Raw genomic sequence first — 16,663 nt, forward strand, 5'->3', positions numbered from 1 at the left:
CGATTGAACTTTGGAATGACATGATCGGTCAGATATTAAAATTCTACTTGGCAAGTGTTTCGCACCACAAAGTCCAGTTTTCCATTCAGTGCCCCAGGATAAGCAGCAGCATCGTATCATGGCTTTTGTAACATTGTTACCACACGCTCTTTTGAAGTCCGAGACCGTCCCTGAAATTATCAAAGTCAGCGACGCTTCAACTCATCTTGGGTTTTGATGGCAAAAACATCAGACGATGGCCTTTGTACAAAGGAGTGGGACTGCTACATTATCTCCACTCAATTATATCTTCTTCCAAGTGTCCTCAAGGCCAAACCATAAAGACTGATGACAGAGACTCCAAAGATGTAACTGTATCGTTTTTTTCAAGTCGGTGGTGGACAACATGTCTCGCAGCTTGTTTTCACAGCCCATTATGAGTTCCAGCCCAGATACACACACTGGAAGCCAGCTGAGGGAACAGGACAGTGGTGAATCACGCTATTGCAAAGTTCTGGGACATTGTGGCCATCTAATCAATTTCATTAGCTGCATAAATCACAGCTGCTTGACGTTTATTGTGGAGGTGATGGGTTGATCCTGTGGACTTGGAGACAGCTCCGGTAGTGATAAATGTTGCTATCTCTTGAGAGCAAGGATAAACAGACTATGAGTACAGAAAGACAGAGGAATAAAACTGGACACCAGGCTAAAGAGCCTCAAAGAGGTTGCTGTGCAACAAAAAATTAAACTAAGCAAATCAATAGTGGATGAGTCATTAGCACAGTGGGTTCAATCAGTCATTCGTTAAATGTTACTTTAGTGTTTCAAAGTGTTGCTTCGCTTCAAATTTTAAAAGTATTTAGTTGTTGCAGTTTACTTTATAACAGTTTATCTTTACAAAACTATCCGCTAATCTTACAGAGACAGTACAGTTGTCTTGTTCATTCATCTGAACAGCAGCAGAAGTCTTTACTTGGAGTGTATTTGGCTATCATTGTCTTAATGGTTGAATCTGAAAACAGCAAGTCATCATGATGTGGAGGTAATTATACACATTTGGCAGTCAGGTTTGTTGTCTTTTTGCTTTTTTGTTCTTTGTAGAAGTCCTGTTCAAGATCTCTGGCCGTCATAGTAAAAGAAAACATTTCTAGCCAATATCTCCAGACAGTATCATTTGGCAGTAGCTGCCCACTTAACTGCTCTGGTCTTTATACGTTTCCACCGTGTAAATAATCTGATCGGCTACCAAAAGGAATCGCAAGGATAAACGGCGTACCAGTTCCATTCCATTTGTTAAACACAAGCGCTTTTTGTGGCTTATCTGCACATCGAAGTCAAAATAATACACACGCTAATAGCAACCATTAGAACTATTAAACTGCCATTATTATTTTGGTTATTTATATAGTGTACGTGCTTGAGTCAGTGGTAGTTGCCTTTGCAATTCATCGTTTAAAAAGTTTTTGATTCAGGTCTTTGCCTTCATATTTGGCATTTTAGATGGCTGAATCAGCCTCGTCAAGCAGAAACCTGTCTTTTTTCTCACGGTGGATCTGCTTCTGTAGAAGAAAGAACACTGTCATGTTTGACGGATGCCGGCTTCAGCGTTCTATTTTATCACGTGTCCACTGGAAAGTATATTGGCACAATGAAAGCAACTAAAAACGGAGACTACCTGTCGAAACAAAGGGCGTCCTATGAATACTCGGATCTGTTTACTCTTTCCTCACACCATACATGCTGCACCATTCACGTCTGTCCTACCGATGACCTAAGAGCTAAGCTCCATGTCTTCCCTGTAAACACAGAGGCCGCACCAGCACAAAAAGACCATTGAGAGAGTGAAGACAGGCTGAAGAACACGGATACTAGAGTGTACAGAAGAAGACAGAAGACCTATGGGAGATGTTTGATAATTGCACTGCATGACTGTTACTACTGTAATTATATAATGGCTCTAGTGTGTGTATAATCTGTTCACTGTTTGGTGCAGAGGATCAAACTCGTATTTCCAAAGTACCCCGCTGCGCACAAACAAACACATACCCTTTGAGCAGGAAATCCACGGTCAGGCCTTGTTTGTTTATCTGCTTGAGAAATCTCATCAGTGAGTCACTTGGCGTGGCTTTGGCCTTCTCAAGCATCATCATAATCATCATGTGTAGAGCTTGACCTCGGTATAAACCTTCGAAGCCCCGAAGAAAGCCCCCGCTTGTCCCAGGCACCAACCCATAAAGACACGCACTTAGCCTCCGAGTCACTAGAGACTTTTCACTTCTATGTTTGGGCCCGCACCCAAGCTTCTTCTATATGTGTGCGTGATCCAAAAAATGCTGAAAAGCCACAGCCTGGATTTGCAGGGGGATGCCTGACCGACTAACACATAGAGCACATACAGATGCTAACATACAGATGCAAAAAACGCACTCTTTCTCAAAATGTCGCTCCCTTTTCCCTCATTTCCGTCTGTCTCACACTACCGTCTGTCCACATTTCTTGTTTCTGTGCATATACTGGATGTGAAGAGGGAGAGAGTGAGAGAGAGAGAGGAGAAATGAAAAGCTACCAAAACCCCTCTGTTTATGTTGAAATATGCAAACGGTGTAAATATTTAGCCAGGCCCCGATAAACTATATGCAATTTACTCGCCAGTTGTCAGTCGTCACATGACAATATCTCAGTGGTTGCTGTCCAGAAAAGCCCTGATGCGATGAGAGATACCCCCTCTCTGTGTTCCTCTGTCCTTTTCTACCTACTAAAAGGAATTCCTGGTTTGAATTAGGGATTCATATTGGCACGAGACGGAGGGACAGACAGTGTGGTCTGGCATATGTTTCTAAATACACAAATTCAGTTTGCGAAGGGGAAATGGAGATATGAAACATGTGACATTGCTGAGCTGAAGAGGCAATATCAGATTTATGTAGCGCATAAATGTAAACATGCATATATGCATTGGCTGCATCCCGCTCAGCTGAGGTATGTGAAATGAAAAGTATCTGTGGCATGACCTTTGATTCGATCTGCACGCCCCGGAGTCAGGACCCTAAATCTTACTCCCATAACCTCCTGCTTGCTAAGAGGCAATGTGTGTCAGGGGAAGAATAGGAGATCATTGGAAATAAAGCAATATGATTTTTCTTCCTGCCGCCACATGTCAATAAACTGCAACTTTATCAAAATGAAGAGGGAAGACGTGATATATCATTATCTGAAAGGCATGCTCCAGCAGCTGCCGGTGCTGTGTAGGCAATCCTCTTAGGCCAAAAGGTAGGGTTATTTATTGGGTCTCAACCCCTGCGGCTGTCACGGCATCTGCTAGCAGAAGATCTATTGGCACGCCCTTATTTCACTTATGATTATTACTGATCATCGGCCCAAATGACTTATCAATAAAGCGGAGGCCAAGCAGATAATTTATCTGTATGGTTCTGTCGATATCAAGTTCAGAATCAGCGGCCCTAAAAGGATAAGGGGCCTTGGACGTCAGGTGATGGATGGTCGTACAAGGCTCCCATGAAAATATGACCCTTTTAATAAATTTGCAAAATCCTGCTCTCTTCCTCCTCCCTCCACCTCCCTTTTGCATTCCTCTCACTCTCCTTTTCATGGAAATGAGCTTCTTTCTCAAGGTTTGTTTGCTGACTAAGTGCAAAGCCCAGCTCCTAACATCATTTTCCTACAGAGAAATAACTTCAAAGTCAGATGTATGACTGCAAATGTTTGATGTGCTCAAGTGAGTGGCGTCGAGACTGCATGTCTGTGCAAGATCTGTGAATCATACAGGACATTGAAATGATGAGACATGCCTGTCCGGGGTCAACGTAAACCCTGTAAGGACATTTCACTACGGCATTTTCTTCATAAATCACACAAAGACTCTCGGGACATCCAGGGTCAAAGCTTGTTCTGTAAATATCAGCCTCTTGTATTTGACAAGAGGCCGTGACTTTCCAGAGTCGCACAATAGGTCTGAGTGTTTGCCTTCCAAATCTAACCTTTGTGCACTAAGCTCTATCTCACCAACAGTTCTAAGTTCCGTCACGGGCCGCACCCTGACCCATCTGGGTGTAGGGTTGGGTAACAGAGTTTAGCTTTAGCTCAGTGTGATACGTGTCGAACAAATCTGATCTCACCTGTTTCTTTCAGACAATGCATTCTTTCGACTTAATGATTCGTGTAATTTTTCTCACATTAAGCTTCGTGTCAAAGTCGAGATAACAGTGGGTAATCAGTGAATATATTCAGAGTTATCTTCTGTGTCGACCAAGACAAAGAAAGATCAGGAGCAAGAGAGCTCCCTATCAGCAGTGCCCTTGATGTTTGCTTTGGCTAAAACACCTCAAGTCTTCTGCTTATTAATATTTTCTATCTGACGAACGCCCAGCTTCCTGGTATTTAGCCGAGCAAATTTCTGCCCTGCTTCCTTTCCTCCTGCCTTAGTCTTCCTACTCCTTAAGCTCTAGGAGCAACCTCATTGTTGAGGCATGTTTTTCAGATGTCATAGCCTTGGTCTTGTTTTGGGTCAGCTGTCAAAGCGCCTATCTCTGCGAAGTCCTGAAATAGCCGCATTTTACACCGTTTTAGAGGACAAGCCAGAGAAAAGACATGGAAGCAGGCGCTATCTGACTTCATGCTAAAAAGCAGACTGAATCAGACGTGTATCCTCAGTCAAGCAGCCTCTGGCAGGAAAGTGTACGAGGTTTGTTATCAGGGATTTGAAATGATAGCAAGAAACCCCAGAGAAAAGCACTGGAGACCTGTTATCCCTCCTTTTTCTTCCTTTTTTGGGCCAACGATGTAGTTTCATTGATTGTAAAGTGTTCCGATCAGATTTGCCAGTATCTGGGAGTCTGAGGAGTCAGATCCATTTGTTGAGATCATGTATGACATGCCGCTTTGCTCCTACTTTAAAGGCTCCAGCAATGAGAGCCAGGAACTTCTCTTTCATTTTTCTCTCTTTCTATTTTTTTTATTTCTTACTCCTTGACAAAAATACACTTTCTCTGCAGTTTATTATTCAACACGAGCCACAGTGAAAGACCACTTCCTCTCCCATCTATACATCAAAAAGATCAATAACCCATCCAGGGCATTGCCACCACAGTGAAGTTCTGTCAGTGTGCCAAGAAGCTGCAAAAGTTCCCAATAAATGCGTAGCAAAACTTTCAATTTGTGGCTTTCTTGGTGTGGCTGTTGCAGCCAATGAGTTGTCAGTCAAGGCCTTGGTTCAAAAAGCCCTGAGGTTTGTTTGCTGCTGTTTCTTTTTGGAAACTTGTGGCTTTGTGACATCCGCAGCCATCTATTGGGCCGTGTTGCTGTATTGCCTCATATTATCCAGAGTTGAGGAGAATTGTTTTTGGCAACAGAATGCTAACATTTTCCTACGGTGCAAACCTCCAAGTGGGGCCCTCGTCTTCTCCTCACGCCTGTGGACGATGATGAGCAAGCTTTGTTAGGTCGTCTTCTTTTGTGGTTGCTATGGCTACTTACTCACTCTTCTTTCTTGGTGTATTGTGTGACTAGAAGATTACTGTACGAGTCCTTCTTTAAAGGACTGACTTTCGCTTTACTTGCAAAACCTCCACATGTGCTTTACGGGCCTTCTGCAGGAACCCCGCTCGGGTTTTGTTTTTTCGTTTTAAATGAGTTCTGGAAATAAACGGAGAGGGATTTCGCTCCGTCATGTGTTTTAGCCTGTGACGGATCTTGCAAAAACAACGAGGCGGTCCACTCGCTGAGTGTCTCTCCCCACGTCGTGTTTTCTTTTGTCCGCTCGGTCATCACGGCATGTCAATACGAATGGTGCTAAAGTGGTGTTGAAAAACTCCTGACTCTGTCCAATAACAAAAGCTGTGCTATGAAACTAATAATGGTGGGGTTTTCCCTCCCGTCTTGGGTGAGAGCAGCACACACCGCAGACACAGTGAGTTACACTCGCTCTCACATGCGCAAACACACTCACACGGTTACGTATACTCCTAATGAGGGTCTGGACAGCTCTCGGTGGAAGGATTCTGCAGGTGGCTGCACTTTCATCAAGCCACGACTGGATTTGTTTATGTTTGAGGTCATATGGGCCAGAGAGAGAATTCTGTGTGCCCAGACACACATTTACACACTCTTTCTAATTACCCTCACTTCAGTGTTTTCTCTTTTCCATGAGACGTATTGACATGTCAGCATTCAGCAGCCGAGATACAGAACAAATGGACAATTTTACCTCTCTCTGTGTAGTGGAAAATCTATCCCTCTCCACATAGGTCAGTCTGTATTTGAACCTGTCTCACCAGCTCGGAGTAAAAGTCACTTTGAGATGACGGTGACACGTGCAATAAATCATAGCTCCGCCAGTCAGTGGCCAATCACATTTTCCGTCCCTAATTAATAGCTTATTTATTTGTTTGGGTGGGTTCTGCTGCGAGGCTAGAGTATTTTCTGTGTGTGTGTTTGTCTGGTATGAGTTAGTGTATACATGTGAGTGCCAGCACTGGAAAAGCATGCCACCTGCCTTTGTGTTGAAGGTATTGTCATCACTGCACAAGCTCTTTCTCTTTAGTGCTGAAAATCCTGTTAAGCACCAATCTTCAAATTGAACTTTTAACAAAAGCTTCTTATCGGGTCGCTTTTCAGTGCACAGCCAATCTAGACTAGAAGTGCATGCAACTCAAACTCAGGAAGCTTTATAATTAGTATGTTTCTGACAATGAACTGTTCCTGGATGCAAAAGTGAGGTTTGGATGGTGGAGCGCCCACACAGTCCAGACCCCCCACCTAAAGCTGAAAGACATTAAGGCATCAGTAAAACCACTCATGTCTGCTTGCATGTCTTCTAGAGTTTTAGGTTACTCTTGCACAATTTGATACACACACATATTTACACTTGGCATGTAGCTGAGCAGAGCGGGGGGAAAGTCCAGAAATTCTCCTATAGTTGTCGAACGCCTGGTAGCATTTTAGATGACCCAGCCAAGCTGTTGGTTTTGTAAACTGTTGCAGCTGGTTTGGTGCATTACAAGAAAAGGGGAAACAGTCTCCCCCCCCTTCCACCCCACATCCAACCTTCCTCTTCTACGCTCTCGCTGTTTCACTGTCAGTCGTATTCCCACATTTAACGTTTACTTTTTCAGACACATTAAGCTAATTTATCTTTTCTTCTGGTGAACAGTCATCCTGAGGTCCCTTTAAACAGTCGTTGAATTTAAAGATTATGCTTTGTGTTCCATAAAACCAATAAATTGCTAAGTAAACCAAGAAAAATAAATTACGTTTATTTGATTTTGGATAATTTGTAATCCATTTCCCTTTCCTTTTAAACCAGCTAATTTGCATCTGTGGCTATTTTTGCAAGAAGCATTTTTCAAGATGCTGCACAGGGGCTAAAAATTCATAACTGCTGATAAATTCTAACATAATGTGCACAGAGATTGCACATTTATTTCATGTCCAACTTTTGTTTTGTACGTTTATAATTAAAAACAGATTAACACGCTCACTATGATGCACTGTAAATGTTCAAATAACGTCAAAAAGAACGGAAAAACTGCTATAGAACGGTGTTTTGTTTATTAGCTCATTCATCTGTGACGCGTGTTGATGAATTAACGACATCGAAACTTTCATCGAGCGCCGAAAACTCGAAAACGGAAGAGCCGCCGTTACCGGTGAAAACTATTTGACAGATTTGATGACATGTTTACCGTTGCTTTGTTTGAAGCTGATCTCGGGAACAGGATGCGTCTGTGAGGGTTTAGATGATGTGTACAGTAAGTAGGCTGAGAACACCGCTGTAAGTGTCTGTGGTGTAATTACTTCCATTTGGCGAGGCTTAGAAGCACATCCCTTGACAGCTTAATGTAGGAAACCGTGGAGTATGGCACATCTGTGTGCATGTGGCACATCTGGCTCGCTGTTGACTGAGAAGAAGGAAAGAGAGTAAACTTCTGTGTGCTACTATGTTTCCTAATTGCTGTTTTTCTGTTTCACCGAAGGAAAAATGCGATTATCTGCATGTGAGCGGGCACGACTTAAAGCTCATGTTCACAATCATTTTATGTGAATTGAAGCCTTGTACAGAAAGGTAGATAAATGAAGCTGCTGTATGCCAGAATTCAAAGAATAGCCCCACAGTTTCCATGGGAGATCCCACAGCAGATAAATGTCTCTTTCCCAATCACAGTGGGCCACGTTGGTTAAGGAAATACAAACATTAATATGTTAGCTCTAATATAAAGGCAGCCAGTCTTGTCACAACGCCCCCAAACAACACAGCTACTGTTAAAGGGCAGATGGGGAGGATAGGGAGCAGGAACAGGAAGGCTCAGATATGCTGGGTGTCTGTGCTCGGAGAAGTTTTATGGGCCTAATTTCACCTAAAACTCTGTAAAAGCACTATGCCGATCCGAAACCCCGCCTAAAACTGCTCTGAAAACAGTCTGCGTCTCTTCTTTGATCCTCGTTTGCCATCAATGGGCTTCAGAGGGGCCGAGGAAAAGACAGACAGATGAAGTCTGGGTGACCATTCGGGGTGAAATACCCTCTCATGGCAGGCGGAGCAGCCCCATCTCATCATCATTCCCCCACTTCCTTCATTTCCTCTGGCAGACACTGGGAGCATTCTACCACCCATCTGCCCCCAGTAAATATGGCTTGAAGGCTTAATTATACACACACTCACTGCCACACTCACACACGAGAAATTTCCTGCAATGCCGCGGCGGAGAATTAAATGTGGGGCTATTCGTTCATCAGAATGTGTGGAGTGTTGTGTTTGCTTGTGCGCGTGTTTTTGTGACCTCCCAGTCCATTATTATATCCCTCTGGTCACATTTGTAGCCCTGAGGGCCTGTGTGATGAACCGTGAACACCCTGTGCTCTTGTCATCAAGCCGTGATGGCCACAGCCCACGGATGAGGCCATTTTGAAGAGATGGAATCAATATTTTCCTCTAATGCTTTAACAGAGAGACTTTCTTCTCAATCAAAATCAAAAATTAATCTTTTTTTCCACTTAATTTCTATGATCAAACCCTCATGTATGTCTTTGTTTTTCCCCACAGATGATGAATGACCATGAAGATGACTCCCCTGACAGCTGCATCAAAAAGGTAGGATAGTTCTACCTCTTCAGACGACTTTATAAATCCTTTCTCTGTCTCCTGCATCATAACTATCCTCACTTATTTTCCCAACTTATCAAAGGTTTCAAAGTTGTTCGGAGGGTGAAGTAACAAAGCGGCAGTTTGTAGCAATCACAAAAAGTACAACTTGTATACATGCCTTTGCGGGACAGTAAATTACGTCTTCTTTGTTCTCTGTTTGAGGATCACAGTGAGTATATTTTGAATTTAGTTGCAGTTTTGTTTCAGGAGGCATCTCAGAATGGCTCCTCTGACTCAGATTGTAGTCTGTTGTGCTTGAATAAAAGTAACAGATGATTTTAACAACTTTGCTGAGCTTTTTTTTTAAAATCTTCAGCAGAGCATACATGTTAGACCCTCCAGAAAAACGCGATTATGCGATCGCATGAATTCCCGCATTAATCACCAAAATGCCGCTGATTATGCGCGGGTCAATTATTTCCCAAAAGGCCGCATAATCCCCGCAAAACAGCGCATAATTTCCGCGAGAATCTCACGTTTCCACGAAAAAAAAGAGAAATATGCGGGTCCTGCTTGATTTCACAATTTCCGCATAAAATGAGAAAACTATAACCGATATAAATGGAGTTGTGAGTGAGTTTTTATGTGACGCCCGGCCTGACGTCATCAGTTCGTGGATTCACACACACACTAGAAGCACGAGCTGATGCAGAGCGCGGCGCTCAGAGACGAAAAACAAGAACGCCGAACGCTCAAAGATCACATTTACCTACGAATAGTTCAGCCAGAGACCGGGCAAAACAGTACCCAGATTTACTGCAGGAAAGTGGGGGGGAAACTTTTTTGCACCCCATGCAACATCGTTCTGGAGCACCGAAGAAAATCAACCGTGTTGCAGCACTTCTCCACGACTTCTCCAGGGAGTGCGCTGTGTGTGCGTGCGTGCGTGCGTGCGTGTGTGTGTGAGTGAAGGAGCGCACCAGGGTGTGTATGCGTGTGTGTGGTTAAACCCCAATTACAATTTCTTAAAAATATAATAGGAAAGTGTTTTAACCTCAGTAAGGGATGTGTGTGTCCTAGTAACAGGATGTAGGAGAAGAATCACCTTTTTTCCCAGTTCTTACATATTTCCCATCTTTTTGCATATTTCACAACTATTCGCATACTTTGCAACTTTCCCCACATAAAATGGCATAAAAACCCCGCATATTTATTCACATAATCAAGGATTTTAGCCCGCGGAATCAAGGATTTTTGCCCGTGTTTTTCTGGAGGGTCTAACATGTTATGAAGATCATAGATCAAGCATTTGAGTGAAAAAATATATTTTTTTACGCTGTATTCATAAGCAAGCGCTTCAGAGGACAAACAGACAAGGATTTTGCCCCTCTCCCCCTCAGACACAAACACCGATGCTCCCAGCACACTGTGACCGATACGACTCATTGACCAGTCACTGACCACTTTATGAGGTGATAAATTTATTGAGGAGGCTGGGCAGTTTGTTTTTACGGCCAGTGTCACCGGGTCAAAACGGAACAGCAAGAGAGTTCATGTTCATCTAATGGTCCATGAAAGAACAATGGCGGCCACAGAGGGCACGCTCTGTCTGAGAAGTAACGAAGCCACACAGGCGCAGCTCCGACCCGAGTCGATGGCAGGATGTTTGAAATCAATGGCTGAAAATGGAGCAGCGATAACTTATATGGTGTTTCATCAGATTAGAGTTTCAGATGAGCAATGCGTGACGTGAAAACCAGCAAAACCCACATCTGAGGTTGAGCTTTTTGGACCTAAAATTGGACTGACTGAACTCACAGTGCAGTAACCGTCAACATTATTTTACAGCATGTGAACTAGGGCTGGCCCGAATAGTGGTTTCTGGCCTCCGAATATTCGGGCCCTATTAAAGACGAATATCCGAATATTCGTTCTGCACGTTCGACCGGGGTGGGGGGGGGGGTGGGGGGGGTGGGGGGGCGAATATTCTGATACCAAAATTAATATCCGGATACCGCCATAGCGAACGAATATTCGGATATTCGGGTCCAGCCCTAATGTGAACAGGCTGACATATTTTGGATGCTGTGAACTTGTCAAAGGATTCATAACTGCGATTTTCATTTTTGTCTTATATTACATGACAGAGTGGTCAAAAAAACAGCGGCAGAGCTAATGATGGGCTATTTTTCAAAACAAAATCCAGCTCCCCTTGTCCTCCCCTGAGCCTCCAAAATAAGAGCAGCTTCATTGAATTTTCAACCAAAAATCTATTTTACATGAAGAATCAACCTGTCATGCATCACACACTTTGTGAATGTCTGTTTTTTTGCTCTTCAGAGGGCAGAAAGACTGAATTTAATCATTGGACACCGCTCATTTTTATTACATCTCACGTTATAACAGTTTTCTTTTCTAAAGTAGAGGTTTATTATCACTATTATTACTGCGAAAGGTACTGCGTAGGTCTAAACATTATTATAGTACTTCTATATCCTAAGAAAGTACCAGAAATGAGCAGAAAGTAACTTGAAATGCATTTTTGAAAGGAAACAACAGTGTGCTTTGTACTGCGCAATGGAATTCAACTGCAAAAACTCGGCTACAAAACACGAATCTTCTCCCATCTTTTGAATCATTGCTCCCACCCACAAGGTGCATAACCGACAACAATAGTAAGGATTTCACTTTAGGAAAAGCAATCGAATTTCAAGTTGTAAAAAGGGTCATTTAGAGGGTTTTCTGTACTATTAAACTTAGTGACAGAGTCATTTCAGACTCAAAGACAACATGAGGGTCAAAGAAAGCTGGGAGAGAACTTGGGGACGCCACAGAGACGCCTTGTGAGCAGCGTTTGGAAAAATGCATTTCACTTAAAATCTCCTCTGGCGTAATTTCCCAGGTTTGGCTCTTGTAAAAACGAAACCACTTAAATTTACTCATTTGCATTTCGGGTCAAGGGTCTCGTTGCTGCACCTTCTATAAACAGGCAGGCGGGCATGTAAATCACCGACTGCTTGGTTGATTTGAAATCCTACATTAGTCAATGAGCTTATTTTAAGAGTTGACCGCAGGTGGTTTGGGCTGTTCCGTGTTCCCCACATGTTCGTACGATGTGGAAAAACCTACTTGGTTTTATAAACTACCTAACCACCTTCCACATGAGAGTGGCCCGTTGCACTGCGCTCTGCACGCACATGTTCTCATAGACACACACACACACACACTCACTCTCAGATACATATAGTAGACATGCATGCACAGATAGAAGCATAACGTTTTAATGCACACACTCTGGCTCACACAGACGACAGAACACAGACATACAGTATGCCTACCTACAGTACGTATAATCCAAACACACACACACACACACACATACACAGAGGCCACATCTCATTATGCAGAGTGTGAGTTGCGGTGGGCCCTCATCGGGCGGTGGCAGACCACATGCCTGTTATGAATATGAATGAAATTATGCATGAGCCATTCCTTATGACATGACTCATTCATCCACATACAGTCACACACATAAACACAGGACACACACACACACACACACCCCGACTTCTCCTTCCTCCACCATGTCATTACCGTCACTATGCTTGATTAAAGCAGAATGTTAATTGAGTTGTAGCTTGCGAATAAACTAGTTCTATGTAACTATAACTATATTCATGTAACTACATGAATTTTACACAGAGAGGAGTATCTACTACGGTGTGTGTTATTGAATTAATGTGAGCTTTATTTTAGCCTCGATGATAATTAGATGATTTGTGCAGGCGTTCTGCCAGATCATGCACAAAATGGGCAGAATACTGTTCATGCACGGGTGGATGGATTAGCTTCTAGTTGTAATTGTATAGTAATTCCAAGTAATAATGTAGCAGGAGCCTTTTTATAGAGCACCCTTGAATACACAATGCACAATTTAAGAAAGAAAACAATCTGTAGAGGGTCTAGAAAGTTTTAAAAAATGAGTTGAAAAAGAGTCAAAAACAAAAATGAAGAGTCAATTCAAGTAAAAAATGAATAAGATATTAAAATTAGTTTGCATTCTTTAATAGAATTATGTTTTAAGAACCCTCGCCTTGTACTAACACATTGGAATTGACCACAAACGCGGGCTCAGTCCACGTTTCTGCGTCAGTCTAAAGGCAAAAGTCAGGGATAAGGCAGGGGATAAAATGGAAGCAACGATATTATTGTAGCTTCTCCAGCCCCACTTACTGAAAGCTGCCCAGAGCTGCCCTTATGTCTGTGTGTGCATGTGCATGTGTGTGTGTGTGTGTGTGTGTGTGTGTGTGTGTGTGTGTGTGTGTGTGTGTGTGTGTGTGTGTGTGTGTGTGCGTGTGCGTGTGTGTGTGTGCGTGTGTGTGTGTAGTTTAAGGCCTTGGATTCATATCCTGTGCCTGCTGAGCCGTATTGGCTTATGCACACATGCACCAGAAAGTCACTCGCATCTTCACGCCACACACACACGGACAGAAAATAAAAAGATCTGTTATCTGAATCCCCTCACTGCTTACTTCTTCCATCTTCTTCCACTCATTTCATCCGAGCTCTCTTTCTCCGCAGACAGGACGGTGTTGTTGCAGCTATAGATCGCTATCAGTGGCTGTTGGTGATAGGATCAGGGATTGTTTGCTTTGGTCTGGGCCGCCCATACAAAACCGGACTATCTGTCTGTTTAGCTGTCTAGGCCCTGCTTATGTATGTTCTCATTCACACACTGCACATACACTTAAGTCTGTAAGTTTGTCTGTGGGGGGCTTAGTAGGGCATTGGAGGGCTTGTGTTTTCTTTTTTGGATTCCTCGGGTTTAAAAGTGCCGGTTAGATACGTAGCAGGGGAAAAAGAGAAGACAGTCTGTGCTCTGTGTGTGTGTGTGTGTGTGTGTGTGTTTGTCTGTGGGTGTGTTAATCCTCATCTTCAGAAGAGCGCTGCTGTCCGTGCCGACGTGTGTAAACACTCCAGCAGATCAGATGGCAGATAATGACTTCCAGATAGACACCCTCCATTCAACCAGCAGAGAAAATCAATGAGCACTGATTGCTTTTTTCCCAAGACGATCATCTCCCCCGAAGGCTACTATCTATCTCTCTCTCTTTCTATCTCTCCTCGCTCTCTCATTTTCTCCCTCTCTCTCCCTCCGAGCCCCATTCATTCGCCTCTCAATACCACTGAGATTGAATCAATTCACGCCGCTTTTCACAGCGGATTTACGGCCGAAAGATACAGCGGAATATCTCTTTAAGACCATCGAGCCTCTGTTGCTCTGTCTGTTTCGCTCTTCCCGTCTTATTTGTCCGACTGAATGGGAACACGCCTCCATGTACTGATACACGTCTTCATTCGGAGTCGTTATTTTATAGATTTCTGCTGCTTCTCAAGCTCTATTTCGTCTGCGCCGTAGTGCAGTGTTTTGCAGTAAATGTGGGTTTTAGATGCGGCATTAGCTGTAAATGGGAATATGACAGGGGTTGATGTGAACTCTGACCTATAAGTAGGCTTTTCCCACTCCATGTTGAAAGACTGGGGAGCCAGATGGGGGTCAGCTGCAGTTGTGAGTCCACGGGTGTGTACGTGCACGCACCGAGCATCTTTGCCCCCCCCCCTTCATATCAAGCTGGGGAATTGAGTCTCTAAATACACAAGCTAAATGGCCCTAAATGTATGAGGGCTATTATGCGGACAGGGGGGAGGCTCATGGGTCACAGAAGTGATCCAGTGCTCCGGGCCATGGTTTACCCTCTGCCAGCAGCACGGCATGCCCCCCTCCCTCCCCACCACCCTGCTTAAATAGGCTCATGATTGATTGATAATTATGATAATTTGTTTGAAATGATTATCTGGATATTATAATCACTGCCACCCTGGTGTGCCACAGGGGCAAGTCATTTTTCATAATGCCGAGCGTCACAAATGCCCCCCGGTTACAGAGGTGGCTCTCTGCAGCGTGCTCAGACACAGATACTAAACACACTGCAGGCCTAAAGTTGGATTACAACGAAGCATCTCCTTTACACTTGCACTCAGAATAGCTGCATGTGCATGCCCTGATGGATGGATGAGGGGCTGAAATGATTAATTAATCCAGTATTCAGTAATCTAAACATTTATCAAGCAAAAATACCAAGAAAAGGTCGATTCCAGCTTCTGAAAGCAAACAATTTTCCTGATTTTCTGTACTTTATAATGTTGTATAGATAGATGGATAGAGACATACATAGATGCATAAAACTTTACACTGTATGAGATTATCTTCACTACCCTGCAAAAGAAAAAAAAAACACACAAATTGTGGCATGATCAGGAAGTTTCCAAACCTCTTCTTGTCACTCTTTGGCAGTAAGCAAACACACCGTAGCTCCAATCATCCCATCTTCTCTGTCATCTGAAGGAAAAGAAGGGGAGGAGTGTGTGAGTGTGTGTGTGTGTGTGTTGGGTTTGGGGGGAGATGTAGGAATAATATTTGCGGTTTTTGCTGCGCCCCGAGATGACTTAATGATGATACGGGTCTCTTTCTTCTGCTGGGCAGGGTTACGTTTTAATGGGGCCTGAGTGACATGTTTTCGTTTGGCTCCCTAACCTGCCCCCCCTACCCTCCTCCACCCTGCTTCAGCCCCAACACCACTACCACCTCTGGCACCATCATCTTCACCACCTTGATCCCCCTCCTTCAAAATACACACCACGAAATGCGGCGCTGTGTCAAGTCCGATGACGCCGGAGGGGAAAAAAGCGGTCTGAAACCGGAGGCGGTTGACGCTGAGCTTGCATCCAGAGTTTGTGTGGAGGTTCTGGAAGAATGGGGTGTGGTGTCATGCAGGCAGACAGATAAATAGGCCGAGATCGAGCCGACGCTGTCGAAATCATGTATGTTGGGGGAATGTTTGGACTTCACTGAAAGCCTTTAGCCTCTAGATGTAGCATAACTTCTAAAACTGCTTTCTGCTATGACACATTGTTGGATTTATTTTCAAAAAGTGACATCCTTTTTGTCATTTCATGTAATAAAATCTAAACTTATTCCACATATATTTTATTCCTATGAATACCTTATCAAATATTGGCCTAGGCAAGAGTCTTCATGATTAAATATTTTCCAGCTGCAACTTCTGTGAATACCTTTGCCGTTGCACCACTAGGGCTTTCAACTTTTTGGCTCAATCAAGTAAATTATGTGGACTCAAACAAAGAAACCATGATTCAAAAAGCCAAAATGTGCACAAACAGACAGATAAATAGGCTTAAACTGAGCGCACACATGTATTTTAAGAAATATCTGAACTTTGTTTAAATGCGTTTTACCACCTGATACTGTAAGCTTCTTAAACTACTCCTACAGACATATTTCTGTGCTCCCAACATTCAAAAATATGCACAAAACTTCAGTCTATGCTCCTCCTGGGTCATCACATGCATGAACATATCTCTAGTAAAGGTATCATATTGAGTTATGTGTTGATTTTCTTATTGATTATGTATCAATTATGCTTTGAGCAGTGACAGACATCTCCTAACTTTAAATCCACAAAGCTGGGAATACTAAGAAGACAGGTTTTTTTTGGTGAA

The 16,663-nt window shown here is 43.3% G+C and overlaps 1 protein-coding gene across 7 annotated transcripts in view; it reads left to right on the top strand.

Annotated features, from left to right (window-relative positions):
* Window positions 1-16,663, top strand: part of prdm16 (PR domain containing 16) — a 201,483-nt gene that overhangs the window by 99,248 nt on the left and 85,572 nt on the right. For all 7 annotated transcript variants that reach the window (XM_051949247.1, XM_051949248.1, XM_051949250.1 and 4 more), the window contains exon 3: window positions 9,041-9,088. In XM_051949247.1, coding sequence (XP_051805207.1) covers window positions 9,041-9,088 — 48 coding nt within the window. The remainder of the gene's footprint in view (window positions 1-9,040; window positions 9,089-16,663) is intronic.

This window comes from Acanthochromis polyacanthus, chromosome 6 (genome assembly GCF_021347895.1).
Source record: "Acanthochromis polyacanthus isolate Apoly-LR-REF ecotype Palm Island chromosome 6, KAUST_Apoly_ChrSc, whole genome shotgun sequence".
NCBI classification, from domain to species: Eukaryota; Metazoa; Chordata; class Actinopteri; family Pomacentridae; genus Acanthochromis; species Acanthochromis polyacanthus.